We start from the raw sequence: 17,651 nt of genomic DNA on the forward strand, positions 1-17,651 counted from the left end.
ATACCAAGGGTTAGTACAAAGCCATTTGCATAGCTATTCATCCATAACATCTCGTGTATTGCTTTTCATTTGACCAGCACTTTATGTATTTCTATATCAAATTCATTGACATACAAACCGGTGGTGACTCACGGTTCTTTCATCTATATAGGCCTGGGCAGTCATCAAGGTCCTCTTCCTTGCATTGTCTTCCGGAAGATTTTGGTGATGAGTAGATCATAAATGTCAGTTGAACGCTTCTTCCCTGTCATTAGACACGTACCCAACCTAATTTTGAACAGCTGGTAAGTCATCATTGACTACTTGACTTGATGGGCTTTGTACTTAATGACCTCCCATATACTCTCAACACATTAGTCATAACTTATAATAAACTTTCATGGGTAGCAAAATCGTAAATGATACAGAATTTGAAGCGAACACGAGTCAATACCCAAACCGGCTATAGGAAATCAATTGATTCTTCAGAAGATTGTGTCAGTCTACCCCAAACCTTCAAAATAAATATATTGTTATATATATATATATATATAACAATAACCAACGAATAGATTTAAGAATTCAAGCAATTTATGTTTACACAAATTCTGTACCGTTCACTATCTCACTACCCACTTTCGCCTTGAAATTCTAGAAAATTAGAGATGCGAGCTTGCAAGGTGGTTTTTGATGTATCACTAAATGCCCAAAGATGCGAAAGGCCAGTTACGGAAACTACATCACTTGGTTTTCCCGTCAGGTCTGCTTCAGATTTGTTTTAAAAAGTTTGGCTGGAAATGAGAGTATAAGCAAATCGAGAAGTTTCCAGCCAGGAAGAGATGATTTAAAAATTAAAATGAAGAAAAAATAGAATTAGCTCTAATATAAGATCAGAACATTTTTTTCAAGAATTTTTTATTAAGCTGAATTTAGTTATATTAAATTTATACTTTAAGTTTTTTTATGCGATGCCACAAAAGTGTAGCGTACCAAGCGTGTTGCATCAGGTCTCTCTCTCACAATCATTAGTGCTATGATTCTCTGAAAGGTAAGAACTCCATACGGTATGCTACTGTATGGACTGCTGCATACTGCCACTACTCAAAATTATGTTGTGCATAATACTGCTACATTTTAATGCAGACCATAACCTTTACATAGGTATTTGTAGCCTTGGGGGCATGGGTATAGAGCATGAATAGATAAAATCATGTATTTTTTCATTGTAATATCTCTTATTGGTAGTTTTTTAGAGGATGGCAACACAATAATTTATCTTTAGTTAATTTATATAAAAAACATTTTTGAGATAGGACTTTAAGAAAATTAACTTGCGAGCTTTTGTCCCAGAATGCATTTTGCTCTCATATCAGACATGACTGTACAGTAGGCGCTGCTAAAATGAGATGATCAGTTCTAGGAACGTTTACATGATAAGGATTTTTCATTATAAGAATGTTAACATACATGTAAATTGTCTAAACCATTTCAGGACCTTTCCAAACTCACTCATGTGAGAATCCGACTTACATTCTTTTGAATGTATTGGCGGTGCCTTAACTGTATTATTGGTTTTCATCGACAACTTTTCATGATCAACCTCATTGGTTTAATAGACCATGATTGTGGTAATTTGACAATAATTTGATGAAGAGCGCATAGTTTGACGCGACAGCGACTTACAACAATTGACTAAGAAAAAATAGTTTCACTATAAAAAAGCGATAGTACCTTTTCGTCATCTATTCGTTCTTAAGAGCTCAAGATTGCAACTCCAACTCGTGACATTCAGATGCACCGACCAATAGCCTTAAAGTATTTATCAACAATTGCACTGCTATATGTACCTATTTTCTGTTCCGTTGTCACTTCAGACAAATTATCACAAGAGTCAGAATGTTATGGAAATTGTATGTATTATATGTATAATGCTTTATGTACAGTGTTGGGAAAAAATCTTTGTCTGCCTGTTTAAGTAAGTGTAGCACTGCAATAAATTCATCATAATTTGGAAATATTTTGCACTGCATACATAAAACCCTGTATCAAAACAATCCTAATGAGCTGAAAAATAGAAATAACTAGATTTTAAAATTGCCAAATATCTTCTATTGTATCAACCGCTGCCTACTAATTCACACTGCATACCAGAAAATATGTCATCGCAAATTTTGTTATTATCTCTTCTTTAATTATTTTCTAAATTGAAAATAACGGTCTTGTACTGTTATGGGCCCAGAAAAAAGCCATTGGTGTTGTTTTGCATTTTAATATTTTATCTGGTAGCCTTTGCAGACTATAACCATTCTGCAGCCTTAGGCATGCTGTGAACAAGCCTCACGAGCGCTAGAGTGTTCATAATCTGAAACCAGCAATCATGTTGGACAGCTGGTTTTTTCAAACACCTTGATCATGGTAGATCTTTGGTGGTTTGATGCTGCATTCATTTCTTTACCACTTAATTTTCTTTAGATTGAAATACTCTAAGCTTCTTCGCTATTTTTCTATTGCTCAGATTGCCCATCGTATGCAGGCGAATGATGAGGTCGTTGACACATTTCTTATCCATGGTTGATGTTGACGCTGGTATGAATTCTGGGATCTCTAGCTGTTCCTCTTTTAACAAGCAAAACTGTAAACCTTTGCTGCACATGCTGTCCAACATGATCTCTATTGTTGTGATAATATTCCACTTGAAAATTATTAATGTCATATTGCGTTTGAAAATGAGTTAATAAGCACTGATTCACATTGATTGGCCTAAAAATGATTATTGATCCCTGATTAACCGTAATTTTATTACTGATGGTGTCAACAAGATCTAATGTTAATTTACTTTTAAATGATGCATGGTTTGTCAGGGTTCAATCCCTCTACATGACTACTACAACAAATTTACCTAAAATGGGCAGTGAGGTTTGAGGTGGACAAATACTTTCTGACACCGCTGTATGTCGCTTTCTTTTCTCGCAGGTGTGGCGAGACAGACTAACACTCAAATCAAACTTTAGAACTCGCCCGATGATACACTTTAAGTTATATGGAGATTTTTACGCGGTACGAAGCAAAAACTTCACAAAATTGCCCGACTTTTTCTAGAATTTATGCTATAGGAGGTATACGTTATAGGAGCATCTACTTTACTCTAAAAGACCATGTGAGTTTGTGAGGTACAAATATCATGTTTAAAGTGTGCAATAGCTCCCATGTAGGATACTTTTGCTCCCTCATCACTAATTGAACTTGAAAGTTTATTGTGTATTATCTAATTTTTATCACTTTTAGCCTTGCTTGTCCTCTAGCGCAAAGCCGACCTATTGCTTCTAGATGTGACTCTGGCACTTAATGGTATAAAAGTGCAAGCCGAGTTATCAGTAAAGATTTTGACAGAACTGTTCATGAAGTGAGTGTGAGAGTGCTTTAATTTCAATGCTGTAGTTTATCCCAATTTCTTTCCACTTAAAGAATAGAGAAAACATAATATTATTATGCTTTATTACTCATCTTGAGGTGTTGACTGATGTTCTAAAAAAAGAATTAAGGAGATTGACCAACCAGAAGCTGAGATATAGCCAGCCAAACACAGGTCTACCAAAAACAAAAGTGTTTTGGTAATCATCAATATATGACGTATGAAATCGACTTGTGTGCCATTGGTCAATTAAGCCAACTAATGCGCTCTCCTATAACAATCACGGCGTTTTAATTGGTTTAATCCCTGGAAGTATAGAACAATCAAATTGGGCCTAACAATCATCGCTCCTAGAATTCCGAACCAGTCCCTCTGACGTGTAGATTAGTTTTAGCATAAAATAATTACACGCATCTATTATTTCGCAACATTTCGCTATCTTGCTAGTTCAGCTCAGTTTTGTTGTTCTCCTACTTAGCTTCCATATCCAGACTCATCTTTAGCGATGTTCAGATTTTTTAACTATAGCTATAGCTAATAAATATAATCAATCATCAATCTCGGTTATCATTTGGAATTTTCTACAAATTATATTAGTTACATCATTTATTCTATACGCAGTTATATTATTATTTTGTATAATATGCATTATGAATATTATATAAATCATAAAAAATAATCATAGATAAGATAATAGATCAATAGAAAAATCAAAGCAAAAGTTATCGTTTTCTTTTCTTATAGCAAGAGCAGCACGGTCAAGTTAGTCTTTTTAAGATTATGGCTGTAGTGAACTTCCAGTCTGTTAATAGTGACGATAATCATGAAAATCAACTGAATGCTGCAGTAGATACACAGTAGAAAAATGATGAAGGAACAAAAAGTCCCATTCCTATTTCTTATTCTAAACAAACTGCAATCGCGGATATCGCATATAGACTATACACGTGCCGTTCGTTGAACAGATGATCTTCGGAGCATATCCGTGGAGATCGAGTTAAAATTTGAAGCTCAATAGTCAAAATCTGCTCTTCTGCTTTAAAAAATCATGGCGAGGGGTTGTGGGCAAATGCCTTTACCACACAATGTTTGGATGATTTTCCTGAGAAACCAGAGCTAGTATGTAAATTATTTACTATCGCGAGAAGCGTTTCACATCTCGTAGCCAAAACAATCCTTATACATAACGGCGGTAAGGGTGCGCAACTCCGGCTCATGACCATTAAGTCGATTTTATACGTCACAGTTTTTGGGATTTTCGAAGGGTTTTCCTCTGATTCTTTATTAGGTAGACCTGTGTTTGGCTGTCTATATCTCAGCTTCTAGGGGGTCAATCTCCTTGATTCCTTTTTTAGAACATCAGTCAACACCTCAAGATAACTAATAAAGCATAATAATATTATGCTTTCTCTATTCTTTAACATGGAATGTTTGATTAGTACGATATTTTAGGCAGTTTGAGGCCGCTTGTTTTTGAGACAATGTTTAATTATGACTGCTGATGTACTGGCGGTTAAGACATTTAAAAAGCTGATAATGGTGTTTTTATAAAACCCCGACAACAAATTCAGAGTAATTTTTTGCTTTGTAGCATATTTGACTCAATAGAACAAGTGTTATCGCTGAAGCATTCTCTTAAGGTGAAAACAAATTAGGCGATATTTAGAGCGATATTGCGTTAGAGCTAATCTGCGTTAAAATTCACTCAGCGTGTTCATGCAGAGCGATAAAGCTAGAATTTCTCTACACAACTTTATTGCTAACGAGATGCATTTCGATTGGTTAGTTCTTACCAGAATGTAATTTTACGGCGGGTAATTATTTCTTACCGATGTTCAACAACGTACATCAGCTCCAATTTTCTATTTTGTTACGAAACATCTTCAGAACGAACACTCAAATGTTCATGAATTTAATAATAGCACTCCCAGTTCTGTCCATCATAACAAAATTAAAAAAAATCCGAGTTGAAAACCAACATCCGGAGTCAATCGTTGCGCCGGTTGACCATTTTGAGAATGGTAAATATTTAATATATTAAATATGAAAAACCACTACAAAATAAAATATGTATAAAAAATTGTAAAAAAAATACAGCTAAAAATACAAGAATCGTTTTTCTTTTGTCTTCTTGTAGTGTAGGCAGTGTACACTCTCTGAAAGGGAGATAGGTTTAATAACAAATGTGGAGGTTGTTTATGTTGTAGCCTAGACGACGACATTTTGACTGGCCTAAATTTATCAACAACTCCGAAAAAACTAATGATACGGATTTTTATTGGCAGTTTGTGAGCGTGCCCATTATATCATTTGCTAGTAAATCGCTCAAGTGTGTTTATGCACGCACCAGCGATATCTTCGCCCTCATGACGCTTGCAATAAAATCGCCTAGTGTGTTTGGACCTTAAAAGCTCCTTGCTATATTTTCACAAAAGGCGAATATACCTAAACCTATACATATACTGATAAGGTAACTTACCTCCTCAAATAGAGTTGGCGTTCATTAAAAAGATGGCGCTCGATTTTCAAAGCAATCTCCTGATGTGGTCCCAAATAGCGGTGCCAATCAAATCAAGGTGCATTCAAATATAGGTTTAACGGTAGCTCACTTTCAACATTTTTTCCAATACCAAATTGAAGGTGGTCAGAGACTCTGTGCATAAAGTCCTCATTAACTTATTTTTTTATACAATGTTAAAATCTTTGTTCTTTTGTAGAAGTTGTTTAATCTGGAGAACGAAGATGAGCTCACCACGCAGAACTATTGTTCTTTAATCATGTTCTCACAGAACTAATCATATTGGCCTACAAGTGTTTTGAAAAACTGAAGGGTAAGTTGATGAGTCCTCTACTTTTTGTAGTCCTAATCTTCTGATAATTAAATTGGGCTTTGATGACTAAAGTGAGCTCTGGAGCCTGCAGTCATTTCATTGGGGAGTTGGCTACACTAAAATACTATAGCACTGACAATCCGCAAAAACAGTAAAACTATAGTTATGAAGCAAAATAACCATGTACGGAGTGGCATGTACAATTGATATTTAAATTGTACAAATACAATATCAAAGTATTAAAATATTAACCATTTTTTAAAGATTGAATGTATTTCTTAATGAGTGTAGCCTGGGTTTTCCGAATGGAAAAAGTCTAAAACACAATCAGATTAACATAATCCATTAACTGAGTGCGTACAACAGGCTGCGCAGTGCAGCTCAGCACAATGTACGCTTATAACCAAGAGCAATGCGCTAAAAAATCTTTGTACAAAACATTTCTTATTAGTGAGTAGGCAATTAGTTAGCCGGTCATATGTGTACCTAGTAGGAAAAAACCAATCGCCATCCTGCATCTAACTAATAGAAAACATGTTAACAGCCAACAGCGACCAAAGTTTTTTGAGAATCATTATTTTTGTTTTTACAGTTTATTATTGCAATAAACAGCTGTGTTAGACCTTTACAGCTACCAAGGTTTTAGAAATGGGCAATAAATAAACCTTTGGAAAATGGACTACTGATTGCTACCTATTGTATCAGCAAAAGAGGATGAGAACCTGACCAAGCTCATACTGCAACACACTTTTTAGATTTTTTGTCGGTAACATTAGGCGTAAAACCTTCTGCTGATTAATGTGTATGTTAAAAAACTCTGATAGGCGGTGTGGTTCATAAATAAGGTCATCTTAATCTGAGGGCACCTTTTATTGGTGAAAATTAGGTCTTTAATAAGAGCCATCACATGTAGGACAAATTAATGTACCAATGTCTGTTCTATTCTAATAAAAAGTGTATTACGTTATTCAATAGAAAAATGATATGGTAATGATGCTACCACTACCAGGCACAATAACCTTTTGGCTTTTACTTTGAAACAATTTTTATTTACCCTTCATGGCCATAATGTTTGCGCTTTAATTCTGGAATTGTCTGTTTGTGTAATAATGTTCTATCTACCAATCTTTCATACAAATAAAAGTGTCCTCAAGAACCCTGGCCATCATTTTTAGCTGTTTTTATGAAATCTAGAGGCATTTGAAACGTTCTCTCTTCCAACAGCGTCAATAATTTTTTAACCTTGTCTTAGCATTTTACAACATATTGAAGGGTAAAGTAACAATTTGTTCAAAACTTCATGAACTTGTAGTATGGCTCTTACTCTGTTTTTTTACACTAAGCCTGCTTATAAAAATGCTGATGAAATGCAGTTGCATTTAAGTTCTGCATAAATTGTCTAAATTGTTTTTTATCACGGCTTCATTAACAAATTAAAGACTTGGTAAATTTTGATCTTGCAGCCATTTTTCCTAATTGTGCACCCAGTATGATGCTCAATTACAACAAGGCATGAAGTAAATGTAATACGAAGCAGTTTTTGCACTGATTTCTTATGTCTTAATTTTATGTTGAAGCTGTTTCAGTGTCAATTCTTAAACTACCAATAGTACAGCTCGTTTGGCAATGTGTTTCTGTATGGCCAAGTGCTGCATGATGCGGCTTTAGCAAGCTTTTGTACAAATTGTTTCCGATTACTGATTAATTAGTAAATTATCTTATTACATCTATACCTGATTGAAAAAAGCTATTATTTGCATATGTTGAGCAAATAAGAATGCGTTTACAACCTGAGCATAGTTTTGCTTTGCAAAAACTTGTTTTATGAAATCTTCTTACTGATGACCAGTAATTTCAGAAGCAATATAGCCATAAATGGTTACTAACTTCAGATCTATAGACTGAGTAACTTTATTGAGCAATAGTACTAATGAGAGTAATTATGTTCATCAGATTAATTAACATGTAAACTAATAATATTCATAAATCATCCGACTAGAGTTTTGTGCTTACCTCACAGTAATTTCAAAATGGACGAAAAATGGTCCCTCTCACTCGACAACTCGTTTGTAATATTTTTGGGGGCATGAACTAACTTAAAAACTTATGCTGACAAACTTGCTATAAAAATATTGTTAATAAACAATTGGGGTGTAAAGTTATAACCATTTATACACTCTTTTAAAAATTAATTTCACGAAACACGTATGTCTCGGTAGAGAGATCCATTTGTTAGTAAAGGAGTTGAAGTTATCTGCAGGTAGATCATATGGGTTGCGGTCACAGAAACCATGGTTAAGTCGCAAATCACGAAGTTGAGTTATTCGACTTTGAAGTTGCACCAACTGAACTTATAATATTGGTAACAAATTTTGTAACCTGTAGGTCTGGACCAATGAAAGAGTGATCTTTCTGAATCTGAAGTCAGTTTAGCCAATAAAAGTATTTTACCATCGAAAAAAAACTTAAAACCGTTGCTATGCTAAACAAGAAGTACTGAAAAATGGTGTCCGCTAAAAATAATTGTTTCTTTTTTGCCGAATTTAAAGGTAACTTTGACATTTTGGACGCTTGTAATGAGTACTTTGGTATTCTAACTGATGTCAAAAGCAGTGAAAGTAAAGGGAGTTGTGGTGATATTTTCCTAACGATTCTTACAAGATTACTACAATATTTAATAATAAGAATAATTATTCAATTTTTATGAAATTATAATCAGATTTAGTTATGAGAATAATTATTCGAGTTTGCAAGGTCGAAGTATATAGTGACCGATGGTGTGCAATATGTTACTGTTGTTAATTTTCTAAAGATTTGGTTGATGATTTGGGTGTGCCCAATATCGCAATACAATCAAGCTGTTTTTAATATCTGCAAAAATAAGTAATACACTTTCTTATAAATATACAGCTATTTCTTTGACAACCAGCTAAAATCTGTTTAGATTTTTAAATTCAGCATAGTTTTTTGGATCTAAGTACAGAAATCTAGATAAATATCACAATATCTTGATATTGGTTGCTATGTCGTTTTGAAATGTAAACAAAACTTTACATTGGTTTTCGTTTCTAAAACTTTAATACCAGTTTTCTTGGATCTATGTTTTTGCACTAATGGTAAACGTGCTTCAGTTTTTTGACCATTTAATCTGCTGTAATTAGGCTAGAATCAAAATTTTGTTTGCTAAATCTTGTAATCCCGACTTACCATGAATTCTGTGATCATGACACATATTAATAGTTAATGCACTGTTTGGAACTTATAGTGCTATTGTAGAACTACAATAAAAAATATGTCATCACTAACAGAAATTAACTACCAGTTTTGATTTTGTATAGGTGTCTTGTTTTCTATTACAGATTTTAATGTGTTTGCAGGACAAAATGAAGCAACTGCAAGAAGTTTATTATATAATTTATTTCAAATTATGTTCTTATGATAGAACTTTCCGTAACAAACTTTCATTTGGCTAATACTTGTATCCATTTTTGACTAAAATAAGTCGAACCAATTTGTTTCACTCCTACTACCTGCCCTAAATTAGTGCAAATGGTCATCAGAAATGTGCTTTCTTTGCGCTGCTAAAATGGCCCATTAAATGTACTTTAATTTGATGAAAACTCAAATATTGGTTAATTATTGGCCTTTCCACAATACCGTAAAATACTCATCTAATTTGCATGTACGACTTAGCTGCCCAAGTTGTCAATGCATGGTACTGGAGCTTGTTATCATTTTGCTTGTTGAAGGTTGACTTGCAACAAAATTTCATTACGGTTATTTGGTATCAAAAGATTCACCATGGCTTACTCTGCTGTGTTGTGGGTGCAAAATATGGAGAACTGTGATTACAAGCTCTTAAAAGCTAAAAAAGAAACAGTTAATCTCCGCGATCCCGAAACCGCCGTAGATTGGAATCAATTCATTTCTCTGACATAGTAAAATGATTTGGTTATTGTTTTGACACGTGATCTTCTCACATGAATTGTAAGTTCCGTAAAAGGCTCAATATAAAACTTCTTGTAGCACTAGTTTATGACATAAACTTTGGGTTTCGCCAAAGAGCTCTTACCAAATATAGATGCTCGCTAGTTTACAATTTTGTTTTGGGTTGATCTAATCGTCTAGTCGCAATCTGATCATGTGACCCATGCTTCTTGCCAAACAGCGCGCATAATTTTCGCAGCATTTTTTGACTATCACAGGTGACCAACAGGTTTGTCATGCTTATCAGATGATGATATGCATTCCTTCGAGCTAAGGTTAAAAATTAAACCATTTTTTACGGTAGGTTTTGAGATATCAGTGCTCAAAGTGACATCAATACAGTGATGAGGAAACAGATGCTTGAGGACAATAGACATCGTTTCATTGAATGCGTGAAGCGTAATTGTGAAAATATTTGAATGAATGAGGTTGCATGAAAGTGTAAACAGAAGCCATCTTGTCGAGCTACGTTCCATTTGACCCATTTTTGGAACGGGATTCTAATCTTCGGCAATTTCGTGATGGCGGCGATTAACTTTTCGCTTTTGAGCTTTTAAGAGCATGTTATCACATTTCTACATATATTGCACATGCAACACAACAGAGTAACACATATGAATCTTTTGATACCAAATAACTGTAGCGTGAATTTTGTTGCATGTCAACCTTTAAGCATTAGTAATCTTTTAGAAAAATGACAAGATTTTCTTTTGGAAACATACCTTTCAAGCAACAGCGGTATGCGAGTGCCACTGTACGTAATTTTGATTAATATTCTTAAACTTCGTAATCATTCTTAGTATTGACTAAGTATTATTGCTTTTTAGTTTGTGTATTTTCTTATGTAATTATTATCTGTGAATGTTTAGCTGAAGCTTGTGCAGAGCTGTCATCAACAACAATTTAGTTGAATGTCATTTGCTAGTTTTTCCGTTTTACAAATTGGACTATTGGTGTATACAGCTCCTATTCACCCTTGCATGTTTATAGTTGTCATGTTCTTGCATTCTGGTTGCCTGTCCACTGACGATAGCACTTGTACAGACTATATGTAAGCATAGTGTCTGGGATAGAAACTGAAACTCACAGTTAAAACCTATGGTGACCAGCTCTAAACTTTACTTTGCAATAATATCTAAAAGCCAAGTCCAGATCAGGGTCAGACTACTGACTATGAATTTTACGAATGAGTAATTGCTTTTGAAATACCACTTCAATATTTGAAGTCCTTTTTTTAATAGGATATGAATAAGTTTTTACATTGCTTAACTCGCGTTCTTCTATTGCCTACAAATCACAATGGTGACAAATATCAAAGCTGGGATTGAGAGTCATAAGCTAAAATATCAGATGCACTTCTGCTTTCTCAGTTTTTTCCTTTTTTTGCAGCAAGCAATGAGCTTTCAATTGATTAGCTATGAAAAGAGTTTAATTTAAATCGGAAAATCATTCATTCAAAAAATGTGATATTTCTATTTTGTTATTACTAATTGCAGGGTGTTGCTATAACATGTTCTGCACCGACTCTGGTGCTAGACAAGTTATCTAAAGAATTGGCGATTCAAGGTTACAAAAGCTTACATATTTGGGGAGGTTTCTGGTCAGAGGAGAGCGGACAAAGGAACTTAGTGAAGGTAAATTAGGGTGTCAAAACACCAAAATATTGAGTGACATAGAATGAACCTTGGTGAAAAACAATATTTTTTTAGATGTATTTTACAAATATTGAGATGAAAAAATTTGTGCTAGTCCGAAAATTTCAATAATATGTATTTGGACGATGTATCTAATAGTATGCAACAAGCTATAGCTTTTTTTAACTCTGAATGACACTCGTATTGCTTAACTTGCATTTTTGTACCATTTACAATCTCTGTTTGTGAGAAATGTACCTTTTGTTCCAAATCCTGTTCGGCCTGTCATAGCTGTTTTCTGCAGTAACCATTCAATTTTTGGGATAAACGGGGACCAGGGTCTTTTGTGGACAGTGAAAACCCACAAAATGAAAAGTAATGTTTTTAAGTTTATACATAAATAAGCCAAACTTTAAGGCCAAAACACTTGCATTGTTTCATAAGCATAATGTATTTGTTTCCTATGTGAAAAGTAAACTTAAGTTCCTTTCATTGACTTTTAGGTCATATTCTAACTTAAATCCAAGTATTTTAACTCAAATTATGAATTTTCTGTAGTGTGGGCATAGGTCAGATTTTTATCTGGTTGGAATAGCTGTACAGCAAATTTTGCTATAATGTACATGTAGGCCTATACCTATTATAACGCAAATTCCTCTCAATGTAAAGAATTTATGTAAAGCTTTTGTTTGACCAACATAAGTTATGCCATATAGGGTAAAGTGTCAAGTTGGTGAAAGTTCCCAAAATTATTAACAAAATTTTCATAGTTGTCCTTAAAAATATTGCTTACATTCTTGCCAAACTTGAGCAATGATAAGATGCATAGGGTTCGCTATTATAGATACCAATACATTGTTAAACTAGTTTGTCATTAGAGATTGTCATTTTTGTCAAAAATATGTAAAATGATTCGCCTCGCAAGAAATCAGAAATATTTGAAGGGGATCTATCAGTGAAAGCTTTGGAGTGTTAATACAGACGGTTTCCTACTTACGAACATTCGAGTTACAAACAACGGTACATACGAACAGGTCTGCGCGTATATTCATCGATTATACCGACGGTATTACCGACTTATTAGCGGCAGAAAGAGGCGCTACATAGAAGCATCACCCAGCATCCACCTTCCTCTGCCCAGTTCGTTGCAGTGCATAAGTGCGTGAACGTATCTCCAGTGCGCAAAGAACTTTTTTTATTTTTCCTGTATGTATTGTAAAGGAGTTTGCCGACCTTTACTTGGCACGATCTAGACTAATAAATAAAAAGAAGAGAGTGTGTGTAGTCCCATTCAGCTTTTTTATTAGCGAAGGTAATTTTACTATTCGAGGAGCGTACATCTATCTGCTCTGCTCAAATAAATGAGAGCGCTCCATTATATTTAGTAATATCAACTGTTCCGTCCTAACGGCAAACGGTGAGAACACCGGCTAACAAGGTGAATAAATAGGACCGCTAGCGAGTTGGTATGACAACAATAAAAGTGACGATAAATGATAGTGTTATACCATGATATCAGATATAACAATAGCATAACGAGTGAAACAATGATATAATAAAAAAGGACAACACATACGATCAATAAGAAATGCTGTGTCATGGCCCGGCGTCCACCACAGTATTCTCTCCATTTTATTAAAAAGTTTTTTTTAGTACAAACCAATTTACAGGTTACTTATACAAGCCTTAAACATACTAATATAAACCTTCAATATACTTATATACATGTAGGCCTTAAGCATAAGTTATAATACAAAATATAGCACTGAAGCAACTTACGAACAAATTCACTGTACAAACAATTGTTCGGAACGTAACTCGTTCGTAGGTTGGGGACCGTCTGTATACCAAGCTGAATGTCATGATATCTAGTCTCATCAAAATCTATCTTGCTCCCAAGCTCTTCCCGACGATGGATAAATGATAAGTCATACAGACACTGATTTTACTTTGTTAGCTAGCCGCAACAAGTAGCAGTCTGTCTCTTGTGGCTTTTATTCACCTCACCTTCTGTTTGATCTCCAAATTCATGTTTACTACCTTCAAAACTGAATGTTTTTTAATTGTCAAATCAGTTGATATGAGCATCAGAGTTAAATTTTTTGCTGAGCTAGAATTTATTCTGGTCATCTCAAATAGTCTACGAAGATGAACTGTTATAAACGAGCGCATTTGCACAGACATGCTAATGGCAAAGAGTAGCTTTATCATATAAGCAGAGACTAAATGGTGTAAACAAAAGCTGAAACTCTGTTTTAATAGAAACTTCTAAACTATTTCAAGAATTTCAATAATTTCTATATAATTAATGATTAATGTATAATCCTAAATATTTAGGATTTGTTTGGAGTGCACGAGAGGACAACTCTGCTTTGCAGAGTAACCTGGCAGTAACCCTATGCTTAATTTGTACACGTATGCATTGCAGTGAAAGGCATATTCATACACATAAACCTTACAGTGTTAAAGGCCAACTGAATGAAAAGGGACTTTTATACAATTCATAGTCAATCTGTGCATGGAAAAAATTGACCGTGTAGACAGTTAGGAATTTTACTCAGCTTAAGAAGTTTTGAATCAACTTGGCTTGTACCAACAAATACCCTGGCAGTGTAGAGTGCTGTAAAAGATTATCAGTTGCAATAATTATGCATTCAAATATTGCAAATTATTACAAGGTTAATTAGCATAGTTTTTGTGGTGTCAGTCTAGCAAGGTAAATGTTGCAAGTTCAAATCCAGCGGGATGCAATATTTTTCCATTATCCAACGCTGGCTTTATATGGACAGACACGGTTCTCATCACAGTACAGGCTGAATGTGTAAAATTTTGTAGATTTTGGTGCATTTTGCTTAGAAATAAGAGGAATGGAAACGCTGTAATTATTAGTTTGTAAAATAATGCTTTTCTTAACCCAACTATTCATTACATTTTATATTTAAAAGATACCATTCTTACCTAATAGTTTGACAAAAAAGCTTTAGCTTAAAAGAAAGCATTAATGATAATGTTTGTTGTTTTTTACTTTTATTGAGTTAACTTGTGTTAACAACATCGAAACAATAATTTTTTAAGGCTTACTAGGTTAATTTTTTTTTAGGCAAAACATCAACATAGTGAGAACTGCAATCTCTTTAGGGCAAACATAATTATGCAGAGTTTCAGTAGGAAAGCATCTTCTGTGTGACCTACATTTAGTACAGCCACCAATATAGCTAGCTGCCAAAGCCTACTCTTCAAGTTTCTGGCCAATCTCCTAAGCGTTCTAAAACAACATGATGGAGCACACTTTTTAGTCAGTATTGTTTTAAAGCTGGTTTGATATCTTGGGAAAGTCTGTAAAATGAGTAGTGTTCAACATTCTCCTAATTTTTAACTATACTAACAGGTTAATAAATGGTTTCTTTGCAGGTAGAGCAGCATATTTACCAGTGGAGGCAAAGTGGTCTAGATTGCCTAACCTTCAAACAACAAGTTGATGTTCAATTTCCAAAAAGGCATCCAGTGACTGGAATGACATCCAACCTTAAAGTTCTTTCTGTAGCTGGGCGTGTCTACAGTCAGCAAAGTTCTCTTGCGAATCGCTTCTAAGATCTCTAGCTAAAATCATATTTTAAACGTTGTGCAGAGCCATTAGTTACAGCTACCACAACTTCACACATTATACTCGAGGTGCCAGGAGATGGTCACACAATTTGCAAGACAATTATAGAGCTCAGTGTTTTGAAGCTCTACAGCTTTATTTGACAGAAATAAAATATTCCACTTTTGTTGATAAATGTTTTATGGTATTCTTGTGAATGCTTTGATTTTTAATCTTTTGGTAATGTAACAGCTGTTTGGCCTGCTTTTGATAGGTTGCTCCATTTGCACTAAAGACTTTTAGATTTATACAAACTCACTGTGTTTTAAGAATATTTTATTTGTCACCGTTGCACTCACTTGAGCAATTTGTTTGACGTACTTATATTGAGCTTTCCTTTTCTGTAAACTCAACTCCTTGACGGGGTTGCTTAAAGAGTCAATTTTTTTCCTTTTGAGTAAGTTTGGGTTTTTTTTAAAGAAATATGCTGACCAATGTTGATAAATGCGAGTTAGATATACATGCATGAAATCTGCACAGTGTGTTCAATGTTACTGCATGGTTTCATCGAAAGCTCTTATCTGAAACCTTTTACAATCCAAAGGGCCCCACATATGCTATATTTCCCAGTTTTGCTTCAGTAGCAATGACTTGACTAAATCGAATTGTATAAGTAATAAATGTGGCCACAGGTATGCAAATCTCCCATGTTTGACACTTATGTTTTAAAAATTGGGTGTCTCTGACTCTACCAGGCATATTTGGCAGCATGAATGTATGCACTGTTTTAATTAATATACGTTTTAAAAGTTTTCTATTTGACAACTAGGATGGTTTCAATACCAATTACTTGATGTCAATACCATCCTAGCTTTTATTGCAACTTATTACAACTTTTTTTAAATGGACAAAGTGCTTGTTTTTGCCATGCATGCCCACTAACAAGCTATTAAGGGAAAGCATAAGTTTTCAATTTTATGAATAATATGTATGATAAACTTTAGATCAAAGCACCCACAGATGTGCCTGCAAATCGGTTTTCTTAGTTTCTGTTGACAAAATCCCTGAAATGGGGTTTCAGGGATTAGTTCGCCTTTTTAACCAATTGATAGAAAATTAAATGATGCAATAAAGGTTCATTACAAGTAAAAAGAACCAAACTAAATATCATAGTTAGCTAAATTTATATAAAAAGAAAAGAAGTAGAGCTTGGAACTAGGACTATCTAATTCAAGATATAAAAACATAATAGGAGGCCCTGAATTTAATGAGAGGATAACTTCTCTTGCAAAAGAGAAGACAACTCAGAATTTTGTATAAAAATTTTCAAATTTTACGCTAATGGGAGGTCCTCCATTTCAAACTACAGAGCCTCCTAACCTGCAAAATTTTTCAAAATGTTGAACTCTCCGGCAAAATTTATGCAAAATGCAAAATAGATACGTATGCGATCAGCATGACGAGTAGAGTTGTTTAAGCATGTTTCTAGCGAAGCCTCCTATCAGAAGCCTCCTATTATCCGAAAGCCCTATATCGTGGATATATTTTCCAAAGTGGCCTCCTATTCAATCTAATTTGACTATATATATATATATATATATGTATATATATGTATATATATATACATACATGTACATATATATATATAATATATATATAGATAGATAGATATATATCTGTATATATATACAGATATACATATATATATATATATCTGACAAATATGAGAACCAGTAAGAAACAGCTTAGTTTAAAATAGATAACCCTCTTCTGTGATAAAACGACGCCAGGTTTTTTGGTTAGCTAATAGCTTCCAATCACTATTAGCCTGGTATTACACAAAATAACTCCATGATGGTTCCTGGGTTGACAGACATACTTGACTGCTCAACTGGATGGGTGCAGAATCCTATCACAGGCACCTGTCTCTGGTTGTCAACTGACTTCCGCATACCTAGTGATGCCAGAGATTCATGCGTGGCTCTTGGTGGAAGAATGGCTGTTTTTGACACAGAACATTCTAGAAACTGGTTTATTAGCTTCAGGAAAGCAAACTCAGGTCAGTGAATTTTTCAAAGCTACTTTCACAGGATTTATTCAAAAATTCTACAGTTTTATCACCAAAGCCACACATAAAGCCTCCAAGTCGTGACTTCTGAGTAATAATGCCTTTCGGTAATGTGTTGATTTGATGTTGACTTGAGTTAAGGTTCATATTTATGTTG

The 17,651-nt window shown here is 34.4% G+C and overlaps 1 protein-coding gene and 1 long non-coding RNA gene across 4 annotated transcripts in view; both read left to right on the forward strand.

Annotated features, from left to right (window-relative positions):
* The window catches only part of LOC137396331 (type-2 ice-structuring protein-like), a 78,755-nt gene that overhangs the window by 59,409 nt on the left and 1,695 nt on the right, over positions 1–17,651 (forward strand). For both annotated transcript variants that reach the window (XM_068082561.1, XM_068082560.1), the window contains exon 3: positions 17,300–17,485. In XM_068082561.1, the coding sequence (XP_067938662.1) occupies positions 17,300–17,485 (186 nt within the window). The remainder of the gene's footprint in view (positions 1–17,299; positions 17,486–17,651) is intronic.
* LOC137396332 (uncharacterized) lies at positions 167–15,888 on the forward strand. Of its 2 annotated transcripts, none has more exons than XR_010978537.1 (4): positions 167–284; positions 6,109–6,222; positions 11,706–11,843; positions 15,255–15,888. It is a non-coding gene; the product is annotated as an uncharacterized lncRNA (long non-coding RNA). The 2 variants fall into 2 exon arrangements; XR_010978536.1 differs by lacking the exon at positions 167–284 and adding an exon at positions 3,338–3,382.

Source organism: Watersipora subatra, chromosome 5 (genome assembly GCF_963576615.1).
Source record: "Watersipora subatra chromosome 5, tzWatSuba1.1, whole genome shotgun sequence".
Taxonomy (NCBI): domain Eukaryota; kingdom Metazoa; phylum Bryozoa; class Gymnolaemata; order Cheilostomatida; family Watersiporidae; genus Watersipora; species Watersipora subatra.